Here is an 18,849-nt window from a genome sequence, read left to right as displayed (position 1 = left end):
TAATATATCATTTTATTCAAAATTATAAATAAAATATCTCTAACAAGTAACCGGTCCAATCTCGTTTACATTAAAAAAATTAGGTTGTGGATTATCCAGTGTTTTACTCCAAGTTACACTTTCATGCTTTCATTTATGCTCCATGCTTCACAATCTACCTCATCTCCCAAAATTCTTTACTTAATCGGTTTCTAGAACTTACATAGCTTTTCAACCTATATAAATTTCCATTTGCCCTTTTAATTAATTTAATTTGCTTTTTAGTTCACCCCTTAAAGAAAATTCTTATATAAAAGTTTATATTTAAAGGTTTATTTTTACTTTACACATTGCTCGCCCATAGGTTCTTAATCGGATATCATCCGTATTTAAGTAACATTTTCACATATATAAAAACATTGAGATTAATATGTATTTCTTTCATGCAAAATGAAAGATGTATTTTATGATTCCAAACACTTCTAAGCATATAAAATACCTAAAAATATGTAGGTATAACAAATTTATGCAGTTAACGAAATCCAATCGTAGATAAACACATCTTAAATGATAGTTGTTTACGCTAACATGCAACTATAAGAATGAAAGGCTGAAAGCACATATATGTATATATATATATATTGGATCCGGGTGTACCCGTACAAAAAAACAAAATAGATAAACAAAGGGCCAAAGGGGCAACCATCCTTGTCTAGACTATCCGCCGTAGCAAGCAAACCGTTGTCTCCCACTCCACGTATTCTATCTTTCATCCCAAACGACTTTCCGTGGCTCCTCTACAACTATAAATACTAAAATAACATTAAAAAAGATACTTGATTATAATATTATTACTAATAACCAAATCTCTGTAAAATCATAAAACATACATTTTAAGTAGTTAGCTGGTGCTTTCAACAACAAAATAAATAAATAATAATAATAATAAATAAACATAAATACGTTTATCCATATTGTAATATATTGTAGCAATTAACTCTAGTTAAATTTTTAATTAACAAAATATATATATATATATATATATATATATATATATATATATATGTATGTATATATATATATATATATATATATATATATATATATATATATATATATATATATATATATATATATATATATATATATAAACATCCTCCAAAAATGCTAAGTAAAAATTTTGTTTTAAATCAACCGAACCATCAACCATATATTTCAAAAGAGAAAATACCGGCTATAGACAAAAAAAAGGGGGAAGTTTAAAAATTTAGTCACAAAAAATCTCATTTCCAGCTATAGACATACATTTTGCGGAGGACCCTCTGCGGACCTCCGCGGAGAGGGGTATTTTTGTAATTTACCTCTGCAGAGAGGGATAATTTTGGTATTTCACATTCATCTTTTTCACAAAACCAGACCCTCCTCTTTGGTCCCCCCACTGGTCCCCTATTCCTCGTTTACGAAGACGAGTCTCCGCATCGAATCTCCACCGGCTTCTCCGACAGCACTCCGGCGACCGACAATTGCCGACGACGAAACCGGCGACCAAGATCGACTTCCGACAGTAGTAATGGAGGAGAATCTCCCCAATATTTTGAGCGATGGTTTAGGCTCCCGGGTAATTGTCACTTTCCCTTATTTCGATTAATGTATTATATGTTACGAAATTGTTGAAAACCGATTAGATTAGGGAGATTAAACTGAATAAATAGGAAAAAAATGGGATACGAACCGAAAAAATTGGGGGTTTAGGGTTCCGGTGGGAAGATCTATTCCGCGGTGGGGAAGATCCATTCCACGGAGGGTTATATCAGTCCGCGGAGGACCCTCCGCGGAGTGAAGCAATGCTCCACGAAATATAGAAAAGAGGCTCCGCGGAGGATGGAGGTCTATCCGCAGAGGCTTCTCCGCGGAATGACCTTAAAACTGATTTTGTAAAAAAAAAAATTATCTTTCTGTTATATGAAATTAAATTTAAATATTATGTTTTGCAGCACTTAGACCTCAATCAAAAAGCTGATTTAACTTTAAAAGGTGTGGTGGGTACCATCATGAATAAGTATTTTCCGCGGCTAACATAATCACAACGACAATTATTCGAAGCTTCGTCATTTGGAATATTTTTAGGGATGCATATCCCACATGGTGATCCGTTACTTGTGCATCTGATGATGTTGTACGAAGTAAGGACTCAATAAGTATTTGAAATGGGGAGGTTTTTATTTGATATAGAAGGGAGACATTTGCAATTTGGTGAAACGGAATATATTCTCATTTGTGGTCTAAAAGTTGGTTGTTATGTGGATTTACTCTATGACGAAAAAGGTCGGTCAAATTCAAGTCTTCGTGCTCGTTTGTTCCCAGACATTTCTGATGCACGTTTGCGGTTGAAAGATTTGGAAGACTTCATTATGTCTCCTAAATATTTGGAAGTTAAAGATGAAGATGCTGTGATGCTTATCCAGCTAGTGTTTGTGTTGAAGGGACTCCACGGACGAGACGTAAAAACGTGCATTCCCGCTGCAATATACAATCTTGCTGATAATAGAGATAATTGGAACAGATATTACATTTAAATATTGTGTATTAATAGAATACAATAATAATAATAATAATAATAATAATAATAATAATAATAATATTGCAGGTTTGCATGGGGTACGTATCTTTGGAGGTATACTTCGCGGATGATGCGTGGAATGTTTAAAAAAATAGTAGAATTTAGACAATTCAAGGAGGCCAATCCCGAATCCAAGAAAATACACAAGTATACCATTCCTGGTTTTATGCTGCCATTTAAGGTTATTTTCTAATAAATTTAATTACTTATCATTGTTTTGTTTTTATACGATAATAACATTCAACTTCTTTCTATAGATCTGGATTTTGGAGACGTTTCTTGAGGCAACCAAAATTTATGTACGCATCCCGACATAATTGCCAAGGATGAGGTGTTGGAGAAGTAAAACAGCGTTATCTTGGGAGAACTGTTGTAGAATAATCAACGTGTCTGTGGTATGCTTTTTATATTAAGGATTATTTATACTTACAAATTCCACGTATTTTCATTTTAAAGTAATAATTTGATTTTAATTTTAAATTTTTGCAGCCTAACAACCAACATATTCAAGTGGTGGCAAACGAGACAGAGCTGATGTTGCCCTTTTATGTTTGATACGTGAATTGGACTCTTAACCATGAAGAGTCTCCTCCACAGCAACAGTCTCCTCCACCGCAACATAGTCCGGTCCAAAATAGTCCACCTGCTGTTTAGTCGCCTCCTCGTAGAAGTATGTACAAGTCAGATACATGTTCGACTGAATCTGCCACAAATGCTTCTTCATCGCAACAGCCTGAAATAGAAACGAGGGTGGTAAAGAAGAAGAAGAGTAGCACAAAGGAATTAGTGAAGCGTCTACTAGGCGTCGTGGCTGAATTATCATCTAAAGTAGACCGTGTATTAAAAGAAAAAGATGAGCCAAACAAACGGTTTGTAGAGGATGAGAAGGAAGAGGAGGAAGAGGAGGAGATGATAAACGAAGAGGGTGAAGAAGCATATTGCCATGATACGCAATTTGACTATGCTGGTTTGGAGGAGAAAGCTGCGCCTACACCTACGAAGCCGTCACCAGACTTTGGGTGAACATGACACAAAAATAGTGACTCCTATTGGTAGGCCGCAACGAAAGAGGGCTCCAGCATGGTATCAACGCACTTCGTTCACAGTGGTAAAAAACTCATATCTTAAACTTGGTATTTTAAAAAAAATACTACATTATTGATAATGATTAAACATGTTGATTTTTTAGGTGCAATCGACAGCAAAATTAAAGAAAATCAGCAAGACAAGGAAGAAAAAAAATAAAGGAGAGTCCTAAAAAAACAAATGAGGACATTGTCAATGCAGAGAGTAGTGACGTTCCTTCAAACAATCTCTTGTTGGACAGTATTTATACTACTAGTCCGATGAGTTTTTGGCAAGAATGGAGTTTAATCTCTCCCAAACTGATCACTAAACATAGGTTGCATATCCTCCCACTAGATATGGATTTTTGGGCGAGGTTACTTTCTGTTAGTGACAAAGGGTGGTTAGTTTATACGGTAACATTCCTTTAATTAAAATTTTAACTATTTTTTAGACAAAAATCTATATAAATAATTCTAACATTTTTATATTAAAATGTACAGCATATTGCTATATGGAGATCCCTGTTGATGGAAAGGCGGCCGACGAACGCTCGGTGGACTCTATATCCTCAAGGAATCAATTTGGAACCCGGAAAATCATATTTATTTAGGAATGTAGCAGATGGTTTTGGAGGTTGTCCTAAATGGAAGGATGTGGATACGGTTAGTTAAGTTTAATAATTATTATTTTATATATATAATATTACTGAAATTACTAGTATTTAATTTATATTTTTTTTGCAGGTTATATTTGTAATAAATGCTGTGCATGCCCATTGGTTTTTGGCGGTTCTATATTTAGATACCTGGAAAGTAGAAATTTTTGATTCAGCACGAGTTGCGGGTTACTTCTCAACGTACTTAACTAATGGAGAATTCAAAAGTTTTGGAGATAGTATTATCTCAGAGTTGGATGCCATTGAGTACTGGAACCATTTCCCCATTGGACATAGAGACAATGCAAATGTCGAGTTTGTTGATGTTGTAGACGCCCCACAACAAGAATATAGTCTTGAAAGAGGGGATTGTGGAGTATTTGTATGCATGTTTATGGAAATGATTGTTTCTAGGGTACCAGTGGCGATTTCAAGGACATGTAGAGAAGCTGCATTTCTCTACAGAAATAAGATGACAAATGTTATTTGGGATACTATATAAGTTGATATTAGGAACTTTGTATATATATTAATATTAAATAATCGTTTCTAGTATGTAATCGTGTCACTTCTGGTAGTATGTAATCTTGTAATTATCTTTTATATTTTTTAAACATAATTCACCAACAAATGTTACGAAACCATACATTCAAACAAAATAAACATTACAAATAACATGAAGACATTACAATAGAGTCGTCTACATAAAAATAAGGTTTCTTACGACTAACAAATATTAGATAAAACATTGGAAATAAAATACTCATCTACATGAAAAAAGCTTTATCTTTTACCAGATTCCAAACGTCCGTATACTCGAAATCATGTCCATCAAATTCGCATAGGTAATATCCATTCACATCTTCAAGAAGTTCTTCATCATCTGCTTGAGAGCGTCGCATTTTCTCATGATTGTAGCATCGATTGAACCATGTGACCTTAAACTTTAAATCCATCCATTTACTAACAATATCAGGTTTTAGTCGTTCATGTCCTTGCCCGACCTGATAGTTGAACAAAGCTATTAGGCGGGACCATTCATCACCTACAAGGCAATTCAGGGGAGCCACTACTGGTAGAACCTCGTAAATGGTAATCCAACTTTGTATTAGGACCAACAACTCTGTTGTCGTCCATGGAGATGTACAATTTGTTGGAGAGGCTGCATTAGATGGATTTATTGCATTCGAAGAACTTGGTACATTGGACGCCATTTCTTAATTGATCTACTATCAACTAAAGAATTGAATTTCGTATAGACACTACGTTTAATATATATACAAACATATGTTATACAAAGATATGTCAGTAACGCGGACTAACGAGTCAGTAACACGGACTTACGAGTCAGTAATACAGACTGACAACGATTAATATATATAAAAAGTTTCTTAACGCGGACTGACGAGTCAGTAACATGGACTTACGAGTCAGTAACGCGGACTAACAACGATTAATATATATAAAAAGTTTCTTAACGCGGACTGACGAGTCAGTAACGCGGACTGACAATGACTAGACAAAACAGTTTTGCGGACTGACAAGACAGTAACGCGGACTGACAAGTCAGTAACGCAGACTGATCATTCGCATTGCAGACTCACAATTCAGTAACGCGGACTGACAACGCAGTAATGCGGACTAACAAGTCTATATAAAACGACAAACAACAATGTCTCACTTCATCTAAGGTATTTTAGTTCATGTGCTTTGTATGTTTTACAATGGGTTCAAACCAATGGACCGCTAACGAGTATTTCCTTCTAGCTCGTGCATATATTAATGTCAAAGAGAACACCAGTTTGGAGGATAGAATGTTTTTCGTCCAACTAACGAATACCTTCAAAACTGACGCTAAAACCACCATACAAAACCATCGCAACACGCTTGATATAGCTGCAAAATGGTATGAATTGAAAATGGAAGTTGTGTTATTCAACGATCTTTATAATAAGATTGAAGACGATCGTGTCAATGATACTGAGGAAGAGATCTTGGAGGTGGCTAAAGAAGAATACAAATCCATTAGCAACGGACAAAGTTTCGAGTTTGAAGCCCCTTGGAATCTTTTGAAAAATGTACTGTTTTTTTAAGTAGAACTGCATTTTGTATTGTTCTTGTATTTCTTTATTTAAATGTAATATGGTATTTATCCTTTATTTTACAAAAAATATTTGACCAACAAATGTTACAAAACCATACATTCAAAAAACATTATCTGACAAACAGCTTACGCGGACTGACAAATAAGTTACGCGTAATGACAACACATTTACGCGGACTGACAAGTAAGTTCTGCGGAATAATGTATACTAATTCCTTATAAATTGGACAACCATGAAGAAAATTTACAAGGTGTCGAAAGTTGTGAAAATGAGTTCAGTCAATCAGGTATTAAGGAAAAGTTTCTCCAGCCTACCGACTTTTTTCCATAATCTGCAAAGAAGCAATCCTACCACCTTCACGTACATTACGAAGGATCAGTACAATCGTTTCCAAATTTGTTTCGTGGCATTGGGATGTGTGGTATGTAGTCCCTTATAGTAAATAAATATTTAGTTATTTCAAGTTGTTATATGCCTAATATTCTTATGTTGACTTACAGATTCGTACGTTTCTCACGTCTATGATACCAATCATATTCGTTGGTCAAGTACCTCTAATTGGGGCGTATGTAACATCCATGTACATTGCTGTTGCTTTAGATGGAAATCATGAACCCCTTCTCATAGCGTTTGCCTTGGGAACCATAAATTGTGACAATTCATGGTTATGGTTCATGAGGAGGCTTAAAGATTGCTTAGGTGACAATATAGAGTTTGGTTTCATAAGCCATATGTCTGATTCTATAGACTTTGCAGTCCACAAAGTCTACCCTGATTCATATCATGGCTATTGTTGTAAGAATATAGCCAAGAAAATACGCGCTTCCATCGGAAGCAATATAGTCGTAGAACAGTTGTTCTGGAAGACATGTAAAGCGTATAATTTATCTCAATTTTATGCATGTTTGAACAATTTAAAAAATGAGGTAAATGGGAATGATCTTCATGTTGGATTAGTGTCTGAGTCCATAACTATTTTGGTATGTACTTGACCCGATGGTGCATGGTCCTTTTGGGTTGCCTTCGCCAAAGCAACCTGATAGGATGAATTATGGAGAGAAAGGATTAAATATGATTTATTAATATATTATGAGAATAATATATTAAAGGAGAAATCATATTGTTTAATTAATATTAGTCAAGAATTAATTAGTAATTAGTTTTGTGACTAAAAGAGATTAATTAAACTTAAGGGACTAGAATTGTAATTATAAGATAATTGCAATTTGGGCTATGGATTGCCTTATATTAAGGAGTGGACGAATTCTATGGGGAAACCCATTAGAAATCGTACAAGGCCTTTAAGGAAAGGAGTCCATGGGTTGCTTAGGGCTTAAGCATCCAAATTAGGGTTTCCTTGTTAGATAACCCTAATAACCTCACTATATATAGAGCCCTTATGCCCCAAAAACGTGGACAAGCTTCCTTCTAGGGTTTCCACAAGTTTTGGGCAGCCTCCTTCTCTTCTCCTCTTCATCCTCTTGCTCTCGGTGTTTGTGAACCATTAGAGGAGTGACATTTGTGACTCTAAGCTTTCTAAAGTCATTACAAGGAGGAATTATGATTGTTATTGCTACATAACAATCAAGGTAATATCTTAAACCCATTCTTATGTTAATATGATTACTTGTATGCTAGAATTAGGGTTTATAGTCTTGGATAACTTGCATGTACAATAGAGAAACCTAGATCCAAGCATTAGGGTTTGTACGGGCACATAGGATGTTCTTATGACTAAAACCCATCAGTGGTATCAGAGCCTTGATTGGTTTCTATTGTATTGATGCCTTGTTGATATGTTCATGCTTGAAAAATTCGTTTTTTGTGAGCCTGCCTGATGGACTCGGCAAGCAGGCCTCTACTCGGCGAGTCCATTGGGGTACTCGGCGAGTCCTAGCGTCAGAAAGAGCAAATATCGGGATTTCTTGATGTTTATCTTTGAGATACTTGCCTTTATCATATTAGATCAATATAAATCCGATTTTATGATATATATGAGCATATTCTTGATCTAATTGAAGATATTTATCAATTAATAAAATATTTACTTCCTTATATGATTAAAGTTAATTATTTGTACTAATTGGGTAAGTTATTTTACAAGAAATTGAAATTAGGTCAAATATAGATAATGATGAAATTAATTATTTAATTTATATTATTTGTTTTTTGATCCTTGTGTTATGAAAAGTTTCAATTTTTCCCCTTTAGGTTTTATAGTTTAAATTTAAACTCAAAAGTTTAGTTTTGAAATTTAAATAGTTGAAACCCTAATGTTTTGAAAAGGTTTCAAAACTTGCCCTCAAGTTTTGGAATTTAAATTTTGATTAAAAGTTTAATTTTGATATATATTTAAATTCTAAACCTAAATGTTTTGAAATGTTTCAAAACTTGCCCTCAAGTTTTGGAATTTAAAAGTTGATTAAAAGGTTTAATTTAGGAATGTTAAATTCTAAAACCCTAGTATTGTTTTGAAAAGTTCAAATCACACCCTTATGGTTTTATTAATTAATTAAGGTGTATAATTAAAAGAGGTTTAATAAATCCATAAAAGTTTAGGTTTACAATTTAATTAAATTAAAAGTATAATTGTTAAATTTGACCTCCTAGTATTTTAAAAGTGTAAAATACACCCTATACTATATATAACATTAAAAGTCTAACATTATATATATATATATATATATATATATATGAATAAAAGTCAATCTTACCGTTAGTAGGCCTCATTCACGAAGCTTGTCTATAAGGGGTGTTTAAGGAAATTGCCTATAAAACGGCGATTGAATGGGTATCCACTCTTACCCACCGCACTCTTGACTAGTGCAGGGTCGTTAGCCGAACGGGTAGGATAGGACGAAACCTTCCATTATAAGTATAATGAAGTACAAAAGTAACTAAATGTTTTACAAATTCCCAGTCTTAGTTACTTAGGCAAAAGTGAATTGATGCAATTCCATGAAATTACACTTTGTGCCCTTGCGAAGACGTTAGTGGAGCGTGTGTGGTTAACCGGCACACTAAATGGTTCTAAGCAAAGGTAGCAAAGGGTGACTCAATGTTTGTCATAGTTCGGTGGAGCGTGTGTGGTTTACCGGCACATCGATTAGGTGACTGTAACATGTGAGGGCACCATGTAAGTTTGCATGGTTATTCACACCCGCTTTGTGATCCTCGGCATCCCAGTCACAAACTAGAGGGGCATATCGAGATTTAAACATGCCATTGAAATGTTCAATGAATCTCAAAGGATCTAGGAGTTTTCATAGATTTAAAACTTAAATTTCTTTTTCGTTTTTCATGGTGGAAATTAGTGAATCGTCATTCACTTACCTTCAAATATTCTGCAACTAGATTACGACATCCCTTTTCTAGGTTGTAGCATATTGTGTTAGGTCCTAGCCTTAATATCTCATTTGGGCGATTTATTAAGGACTCAATCAATCAACTAACTTGAATTCGTTTTCTCCCGTTTTGTAGATGTCAAAGTATGACAACTATGGTCTTCCCAAATCCGGTGGAACAAGCATTCCGCATGAAGATGATATTCCACGATTTGATCGAGGAACAAGAGATCATGCTTCACTTCCTCCACCTCCTCCAATTATTCTCCCTAACCCATAAGTTAGAAGGCTTGAAAAGTTCAAACTCACTCAAGCCCTTTTGGAAAGTAAACATAAAGAAGGAAAGTCGGTGTGTGCACACATCCTAGGGATGAAGTCACACGTTGATAGGTTAAGAATGTTGGGATCCATTGTCTGTGAGGAGATGGCTGTTGACTGGGTTCTTCAGTCACTTCCTAACTCATATAGTGAGTTCGTAAGAGAGTACTATATGATGAACTACGACGTGACCCTTATAGATCTCACTTATATGCTTATTGCTGTTGAATCAGCAATGGTTTGGCGCAATGGAAAAGCAAAGTTGATTGGTGAATCTGCCTTCAAGACCTCTATGGATATAGACAATGGCAACGAAAGACATGCTATGATCGAAAAGTTTGATCATAAGAGAAAGGCAATGTCTGAAGTAGTTCCATGTCCTGTTCCAAAAGAGTCAATTTGCTTTTATTGCCAAGAGAAGGGGCATTGGAGATGAAGCTGCCCTATTTACCTAAGAGATCTAAGAGATGGGAGAGTCAAAACGTATGGATTTGCTTTAGGTAATAAAATCCATTGACTAACTCTTTTAAGCTTCTATTCTAGATTCTTAATACATAATGTGATAAGATTACAATTGATGTTTTATAGGATCGAAGAAAAGAAAGGAAGCTTAAGGGAAGAAGTGAGCAGAATCTAACCGCGAAGGAATGGATTTCGATCGCATTACTTGAAGATTAGATTCTTGAGCTGCTACTTAGAGTTAGAATTAGATTGCTATGAAAGATGTATTAGCATAGTTTTTCAATGAATTGCATTGTAAGGACAAATTTTTCCGCAATAAAATAAATTTTGATTTTATATTATTTATTTATCCTTGCAATGGCGTATATGAAAAATTGATGTTTGAATGTTTCTAATATTAGAAATAATGGATTTGATTCTTAATTATATTATTTATGGAAATGTCGAAAATTTACCAAATAAGGAGAGTTTCTCATCGCCCAAGTTTCAATTGGACAGAAACTTGGAATCATGCAACTTGGTTGCACGATGAATGAGAAATTTCATATTTGGAAATTAGACTAATTCATTGACAAAGTGTCAAGTGAAGGACTAAGAGATCGAGTACACAAAGTTGCGTGTTGATCAAGTCCACCATAAGAGTAACAAGATATTCGTCATGATTTACTAAAGGTTTAGTAAATATTATTATACTTATAAGATTAAGTGTAATTCTGAATTGATTGAAAAAGTTTAAATCAATAGCAGAACGAATAAGAAGAATCAAGTAGGCAGAAAGATAAAAGTTTCTCCATTCTAAGAAGAAGGGAGAGTACCTTTTATGCTTTATGATAGGTCTTAATGATTAAGAACGATATCTCAATTGATCCTCTAAGTGAGTCTTAGTACAATTGTATGTATAAGAAAAGGAATCAAGAATTGAAGAAATGGTTAAATCAAGAAGTCAATCATACTTCGTTCCAAAACAAGTCTTAGAGTTAAGAATGTGAAATTGAGTGATAAGTATTAAGAAGGTTTATAACATTCATCAAATGTGGAAATTTGTAATGTCTTGGATAAGACAAAGACCAACTAGGACCAATTTATGAAGTGTTTTGATAAAAACTATATTAACTCTTGAATATTTGTTTGTCAAGAAATGTTTATTGACAAGAGAATCTTATATGTCAAGGAATCAGTGGGAGTCTTAATGGTCTTGAAAGGTTTCAAGAACAAATCAAAATAAACCTTATCGATCATCACTAGCACACGAGTTGAGGTTTACAACCTATCGTGTTGACACTATTTTGTTTCTATGCCATTCCAGTTGAGTTAATTATGCATGTGAGTTCTATGAGTTCTCATTTGAATGCATAAAAGGCAAGGACCTTGATCAATGGAAAGTACATTGATAGGAAAGGGTGAGCTGCTTAACTACTTGGAAGACATGGTGGGCAGCTGTGCTACCATAAGGCAAGAAGTCAAGATTAAGAAAGTTCGGTCTATATGAGTTTGAATTTGTCGTAAACTTTGGTTTTGACAAATTCACATGGATAGGAACACATACACCATTAAAATCTAAGTGTCAAAAGATTCCCTCCTTCATGAAAATGACTGTGAGGAAATGCTTTCACTAAGAAAGATTTTAAAAAGATAGTGATTGTGAAAATTGTATTCTCGAATTCGATTATGGTTACGGTATCCCTTTCCATGATTTGAATTGTGAGGTTTGGCAATTAGTCTGAATTGTTTAGACACACATATGAGCTATCAAGGGCAAAGGTTTATAAGCTTAGATAAAGGATTATCAAAGCATTAGGTATTAGAAACATGAACTTAAGAAATTCAATAAGCATTGTTTTTCTGAAAGTTAAGCTGTTTCTTAATGCATGTCAAAGCTAGTGGGAGCATAAGTGTTATGTTTTAATAATAATCATGATAGTGGGAGCATAAATGTTATGATTGTATGATTATTATGAAAAGTATTGCAAGTTAGCAATATTAATTATAGAAAACAATAGTTATACTTTGCAAAGGTGCAAGAGTTGAAAAATTGTTTTGCTATAATTAAGGGAGAGAATATTATGCCTCATTTCAAATCTAAAGGCTTAGGTTGTGAAATGCTAATAAATTTAGTCAAGGAAACATAGTGTGTTCTCAAATTTCGATTATGATTACGATTCCTCTTCATAGCTCGAATTTTGAAAACGTAGCACATAAAATATTATTGCAGAAGATTGATAAAGTATCGAATCTTCATGTAAGACATTATGCATCGTGTCCCATACGCTTCGGGTATAGGATTGATTGCAAACGCTATAATATTTGACCATTCTAAAATTTTCCAAATGTCTAGCGCATTTAGAGGGAAAAGGACAAGAATCGGTTTTGACTAAGATAATTAAACAACTATCAAAGGACAATCCAAAGTTCGCCTAGGATTGGTCGCTTGTGAGTAGTTGGAAGTATAGTATTGGATGGACCATATCGACATTATTATGAATAGATAAGATTCTATTGAGAATGAGTTGTCATATGGTAAGTATGGAAAGTTTTCCATATTGGGAATTGAATATTGAAAAATCTATGTCTAGATTAGAAACTTTTATGCAAAAGGATGTTCAAAGGAATGTACTTTGAGTGAGAGACATCATATCTAAGGAATTGTGTTGTAACAATCTCCGATAGAGGACTTTGTAATTCATTGGAAATAGTCATTGTGACTTTAGTGCAGTGACATTACAAAAGGATCGTTGCATAAAATGTTAGAATCTAACATATTCCATAAGTGGCAAGAATTTGATATTCTTTCACTTGTGAAAAAGGATTCGCAGTTGTGAAATGAGTATGATTGGAAATGTGTTCAATCTGATCTATTTCAAAAATTAAGAACCATAGGTAAACATTGTGTGCATGCTAGGAGCATGCTAGGAGCATGGGACAAGTGTAGTAATAATTCGAGTAAGAAGTTGATTACCCGAAACAACAAAATAATGAGTAATAGATATGGTGATAAATAAATGGTGTTTTATTTATGCTCAAAGGTTTGAGGCCATATGGGATTAGTATTATTCTTGTGTTTCACTTTGCATGTTTTGACTTCCTGAATAATTTAATTGGTTGAGAACAGTCAAATTATTCAAACGGGCCACAGTCGTTCATATGTTGGAAGTAGGTATGAATGAAGATTGTCGTGAATTGGTGTGTGGATTGTCTAAAGAGCATTAGACATAAGCAAATGTTAGCTGCAACGTTCATGAGTGCTTATGAATATGATTTGAGCATTGGATTAAACCCACGCTCACTTGGATCACTTCATGGATTGTTATCACGAGTGATTGGTGAGACGATAACATCTTATATTCTTGAAACCGAGATGTGTGAGTTGTATCTTGCAAATCGGTTGCACATTGATAATATGTAAACGCACCAGTAACTTGGTGTCATAAAATATATTGTTGTGTGTGATTCGGTGAGTGAGTGCAAGCGAGCATTGAATCAAAGTTTATTCGTCCCTTTTATCCAAAGTAGGATAAAAGCGATATCTTTGGGCCCCTCGATGATTTAGTGATGACAAATGTAAATGCTCGGCCGGGCTAGGGCTAATTTGATTTGTTCAATTAGTCAGTCGTCATAAATCGGAAGTCGAGAAATAGTACAGAGAGAATGATTAGAAATCATGTCTCATACGATATCTAGAATGGAGGAATATATGATCCCTTATCTAAAGGAAACGCATATATGATAGGATCAGAGTTAACAGCGACTTTGGAAAGCTACGATTGCATATCAGGATCTGAAGTCATATGCATAATAGTTATTAGACTTATCCAAGTGGGAGACTGTTGGATTAGTGTCTGAGTCCATAACTATTTTGGTATGTACTTGACCCGATGGTGCATGGTCCTTTTGGGTTGCCTTCACCAAAGCAACTTGATAGGATAAATTATGGAGAGAAAGGATTAAATATGATTTATTAATATATTATGAGAATAATATATTAAAGGAGAAATCATATTGTTTAATTAATATTTGTCAAGAATTAATTAGTAATTAGTTTTGTGACTAAAAGAGATTAATTAAACTTAAGGGACTAGAATTGTAATTATAAGATAATTGCAATTTGGGCTATGGATTGCCTTATATTAAGGAGTGGACGAATTCTATGGGGAAACCCATTAGAAATCGTACAAGGCCTTTAAGGAAAGGAGTCCATGGGTTGCTTAGGGCTTAAGCATCCAAATTAGGGTTTCCTTGTTAGATAACCCTAATAACCTCACTATATATAGAGCCCTTATGCCCCAAAAACGTGGACAAGCTTCCTTCTAGGGTTTCCACAAGTTTTGGGCAGCCTCCTTCTCTTCTCCTCTTCATCCTCTTGCTCTTGGTGTTTGTGAACCATTAGAGGAGTGACATTTGTGACTCTAAGCTTTCTAAAGTCATTACAAGGAGGAATTGTGATTGTTATTGCTACATAACAATCAAGGTAATATCTTAAACCCATTCTTATGTTAATATGATTACTTGTATGCTAGAATTAGGGTTTATAGTCTTGGATAACTTGCATGTACAATAGAGAAACCTAGATCCAAACATTAGGGTTTGTATGAGCACATAGGATGTTCTTATGACTAAAACCCATCAGTTCATCGGCTTGACAATATTCCCATTGCAAAATGGGTACGGGCTTGTTTTGCAAGAATACGTTTCAATGTTAAATTCATTGACATTCCCGATATTGTCAATTGGTTTAAAACAAACACGCATGAGTTTCCAATAACAACAATCATTGAAATGGTTCATGACTCGATGCAAGCAGTGTATCTTCGACGTGCTGCGTTTGGAGGTAATTATAAGTTATGACATCATTAAAATGGTGAATTGATATGTTTATTATATGTTATGACATTATAAGTTTTTTTATTGATTCAATTGATTTCACAGGGGATTTCCATAATCTTCTAACCCCTTATGCACTTAAGGTGATTCATAAAAGATTTATCCACTCGGATGGTTGTAGGATTACGCATATTGTTGGCGATAGATATGAAGTGATTAAGTATTCAACAACCGAATATGTCCAATTAGACCATGGTATTTGTAGTTGCGGTAAATGGAAAAAATGCGGTATACCTTGTGAGCATGCTATAGCTTCACTACACAGACTCGAAATTGCAGAAATCCATCAAATGGTAAATTTAAAGTTAAGTACAGCGGTGTATCGAAATGCTTATCAAACTGAGACGGTCAATCCTATTCCAACCCTTAGGCATTGGGAAAAACCAATCGAAAGTGTTGTGGTCTTACCTCCACGCCAATTTAATTGAACTTTATTGTATGGATCACAACGAATATTAGTTTGTATTCAGTTCTATGTTAACCGTACCTGTAATGGTTTGTTGGCGTTCTTTAATTTTTAATAAAAAATGTTTACCTTTAAATAAATAATTGTATTCTCATAATTGTAATATGTATGCATGACAACGACTAGACAAAAAACTATGCGAACTGACAAACGCAGTAACGCGGACTGACAAAAACATCTACGGACTAACAACAGCTCTCTGCGGAGTGGAAGGGACTATATATAGTCATGGATGGTCATCGGATTTTTCGTATAGAGTTATAATTTTTTTTAAAATTTAAAATGACTTCATCTTCATCTTTGTATATTTGCTCGTGCAACGAAGTTGATTGTTTCTATTGTGATCCGATCGACCCTTTTCTTGCACCATCACCAATTTTAAGAGAGCCATATATGTCGGAGGATACTTTGCAACAACTACAATGGGCTGAAGAACAACAAAAAAAAAGATAAAGACCCGTCTCGGGCTCTCACTGAACGTCATGACCTCATTGCAGCGGAGTGCAAAGATGTTGAGGAAAGGATGACGATTACAAAAAAAAATCAAAGATCATGAGGAATGGATAAAAAAAACTAAGAAGAATCTCAAACTGTCTGAAAAATGGCTTGCTGACAAGGATGCAGAAATGATAGAACTTGGTAGGCAAAAGGACCGTATAGAAGATAAAATAAGAATAAGGGACGGCTACATAACAATGGAGAAAGAAAAGTATCCTTTGCAATTCCCTTAAGTTAATTACCGTTGTTGTATGTTTACTATATGTTTCTAGTTTGTTGAATGTATTAACTTCGAGTATTAGTTATTATTCTACTACTAATTATGCAGTAATATAATCATAATATTACCCATCATCTTTAAAATAAACACACCAGCTCAAAGTAGTCAAATTAATGCCCTCTAAAACAAAACATAATTAATTATAAATACAACATCAATCATTCAAATCAAACATTGAACAATAGTCTTCTCTCTGCGTCCCACTCGTCCAACGCGTCTCTTGTGTCCCGTGCGTCTCTAGCGTCTCCTGAGTCCCTTCTGTCCCTTTCCCTTTTCCTTTTGTGTTACTACCTGATGTCGTACTAGTTTTTCTAGCCTTTTTTTTGTTTCTTTGGGACCAATGCCGAACAAGTCGCTGCATTATGTGTTGTACTATCACATCTACTACACCTTCTTACTATAGGTTCCTCACCTTGTGACGGAATACGATTTCTGTTTCTCGGTCTACCAGCTTGACATGTATCCATTATCTGGGGTTTCACAACCATCATGTCAGCAGGAATCTCCCAATCACACGGTTCTGGAAGGAGGTAAACCAGCTCCTCATACGTACTTCGGTATGTTTCCATTTTGTAAGCATCTATAGCCAGATGTCCGAAGTTAGTTTTTTTCAAGTGCTTCAAGACCATTATCACATGACCACAAGGCAACCCAGTTCCTTCCCAATATTTACATGTACAAGTCTCTTGCCTCAGATCAACTATGCCACCACGTTTGAAATCATGAACTTCATAAAGTGCATCTGAAACACCAGAAACGGACCATCCTGTCGTACGCTCTTCATTTTTACTAACTACTTTTTCAGCCCACTCGGTTAACACTGTTGAACGTTTCCCTATAAAGAAGATATATATAATTAAATAATTATTCGACCTAATTAAAGTTAAAATAAAATTCATACCTCCTTCGATGCGACGCTTGTAACACCATTCCTGTGAAAGACGTCGGAAGAACTCAAGAAGGGGTATTATAGGCATCTTCCTTGCATCAACAGATAAAGCATTCATGGACTCTGCACTGTTCGAGGTCATGTAATCGTAACGTTTCGACGGCGAATATGCTCTAGTCCATTTAGCACGGGGAATTTCACTTAGATACGCTGCTACTTGCGGCCTAGTAGAACTAAATCTATACCACAATTCTTCAAAAACATTTCTTTTTTAAGCTTTCACAAGCCTCCAAAACAACACTTTTGTTTTATCATTTTTCCCAAACTTGTGTACTATGTTTCCTAGTATATGAAAAGCACACAAGCCATGATGAGCATGTGGAAAAACATTTTCAATACTAACGCGAATTGCATCGGCCCTATCAGTTACAAAAGTCAATTCTTGACAATCACCAACACATTCATACAACTTTTCAAGAAACCATGTCCACGTAAGACCACTCTTTTTTTTCATATTCCGTACGCAAGGGGCAGTATCTGGTTGTTCCCATCCATAGCTACTGCATGCAATATGGTTCCCTTAAAAGCACCCTTCAAATGGGCACCATCTATAATTATAACTTTACGACAAAAACTTTTGAACGCTCGTATCTGCAATATATAAAAATGGAACACATAAACACTCTATAATTTGTTTACAAAAATTATATATTAAATAACAACAAGTTTTTTGTATTTACCGTGCTCCCAATGGCATAAAAACAACACTCGAAACAATCTTCAGAATCTGTTTGAATATACGCAACTGTACCGGGATTATGCCTCTTCAAATTGTGAAAATAAATAGGAAGTTTGGCAAAAGATTCTTCAGAGGATCCCAACAACAGTTCCATAGCATATTGTTTTGCACGCCAAGCTTGTTTGTAATCTACGTTGATTTCCAGCAAAGCATTCAAATACCTTGATATTTCATTAGGCCTCCAAACCTTGGAACGAGTTTTTCCCATAATCTCATGCAATATAGTTGTTGGATAAGGTGTCTAAGTCCATAACTCTTTCTGGTAAATACTTGACCCGACCCGACATGGTCCATTTGGGTTGCATGGCACCATGCAATTGGATAAACTAAATGAGAGAAATAACACATATGGTTTATTAATATATTATAAGTTCTAATATATTAATAATATTATTTAATTAGTTTTGATCAAGAATTAATTAAGTGATCAAAAGAATAATTAATTAAATATATGGGTAGATTTTGTAAATCTTCCATATCTTATATAG

The 18,849-nt window shown here is 34.7% G+C and overlaps 3 protein-coding genes across 3 annotated transcripts; 1 reads left to right on the top strand and 2 right to left on the bottom strand.

The window, feature by feature from the left end:
• The first annotated feature begins 6,046 nt into the window (after positions 1–6,046).
• Positions 6,047–15,857, top strand: LOC145067544 (uncharacterized). Its single transcript, XM_079014670.1, has 4 exons — positions 6,047–6,400; positions 6,928–7,297; positions 15,176–15,376; positions 15,475–15,857. The coding sequence occupies exons 1-4, from the start codon at positions 6,047–6,049 to the stop codon at positions 15,855–15,857; spliced, it is 1,308 nt and encodes a 435-aa protein (XP_078870796.1).
• Positions 15,858–16,984: 1,127 nt separating this feature from the next.
• Positions 16,985–18,076, bottom strand: LOC145067543 (uncharacterized). The gene is made up of 3 exons (XM_079014669.1): positions 17,925–18,076; positions 17,575–17,801; positions 16,985–17,508 (listed from the first exon to the last, which is right to left on the bottom strand). Exons 1-3 carry the CDS (start codon positions 18,074–18,076, stop codon positions 16,985–16,987), a joined length of 903 nt encoding a protein of 300 aa, XP_078870795.1.
• On the bottom strand, positions 18,073–18,569 carry LOC145067542 (uncharacterized). Its single transcript, XM_079014668.1, has 2 exons — positions 18,303–18,569; positions 18,073–18,213 (listed from the first exon to the last, which is right to left on the bottom strand). The coding sequence occupies exons 1-2, from the start codon at positions 18,567–18,569 to the stop codon at positions 18,073–18,075; spliced, it is 408 nt and encodes a 135-aa protein (XP_078870794.1).
• Positions 18,570–18,849: the final 280 nt, after the last annotated feature.

Source organism: Lactuca serriola, chromosome 8 (assembly GCF_051521515.1).
Source record: "Lactuca serriola cultivar US96UC23 chromosome 8, Lser_US96UC23_V15, whole genome shotgun sequence".
NCBI classification, from domain to species: Eukaryota; Viridiplantae; Streptophyta; class Magnoliopsida; order Asterales; family Asteraceae; genus Lactuca; species Lactuca serriola.
Note: the sequence above shows the minus strand (reverse complement) of the source record. Positions and strands in the feature narration are given on the sequence as shown.

Bases quoted from the DNA above. Each gene is read 5' to 3' on its own strand.
- LOC145067543 (XM_079014669.1), bottom strand. From the start codon at position 18,076: ATGAAAAAAAAGAGTGGTCTTACGTGGACATGGTTTCTTGAAAAGTTG. The intron at 17,802-17,924 runs GTGTGCTTTTCA...ATTGTGGTATAG, and splicing joins CCACATGCTCATCATGGCTT to ATTTAGTTCTACTAGGCCGC. The intron at 17,509-17,574 runs GTATGAATTTTA...TCTTCTTTATAG, and splicing joins CAAGCGTCGCATCGAAGGAG to GGAAACGTTCAACAGTGTTA.
- LOC145067544 (XM_079014670.1), top strand. From the start codon at position 6,047: ATGGGTTCAAACCAATGGACCGCTAACGAGTATTTCCTTCTAGCTCGT. The intron at 6,401-6,927 runs GTACTGTTTTTT...GTTGACTTACAG, and splicing joins CTTGGAATCTTTTGAAAAAT to ATTCGTACGTTTCTCACGTC. The intron at 7,298-15,175 runs GTAAAGCGTATA...AAAACCCATCAG, and splicing joins ACAGTTGTTCTGGAAGACAT to TTCATCGGCTTGACAATATT.
- LOC145067542 (XM_079014668.1), bottom strand. From the start codon at position 18,569: ATGGGAAAAACTCGTTCCAAGGTTTGGAGGCCTAATGAAATATCAAGG. The intron at 18,214-18,302 runs GTAAATACAAAA...TATATATTGCAG, and splicing joins TTTATGCCATTGGGAGCACG to ATACGAGCGTTCAAAAGTTT.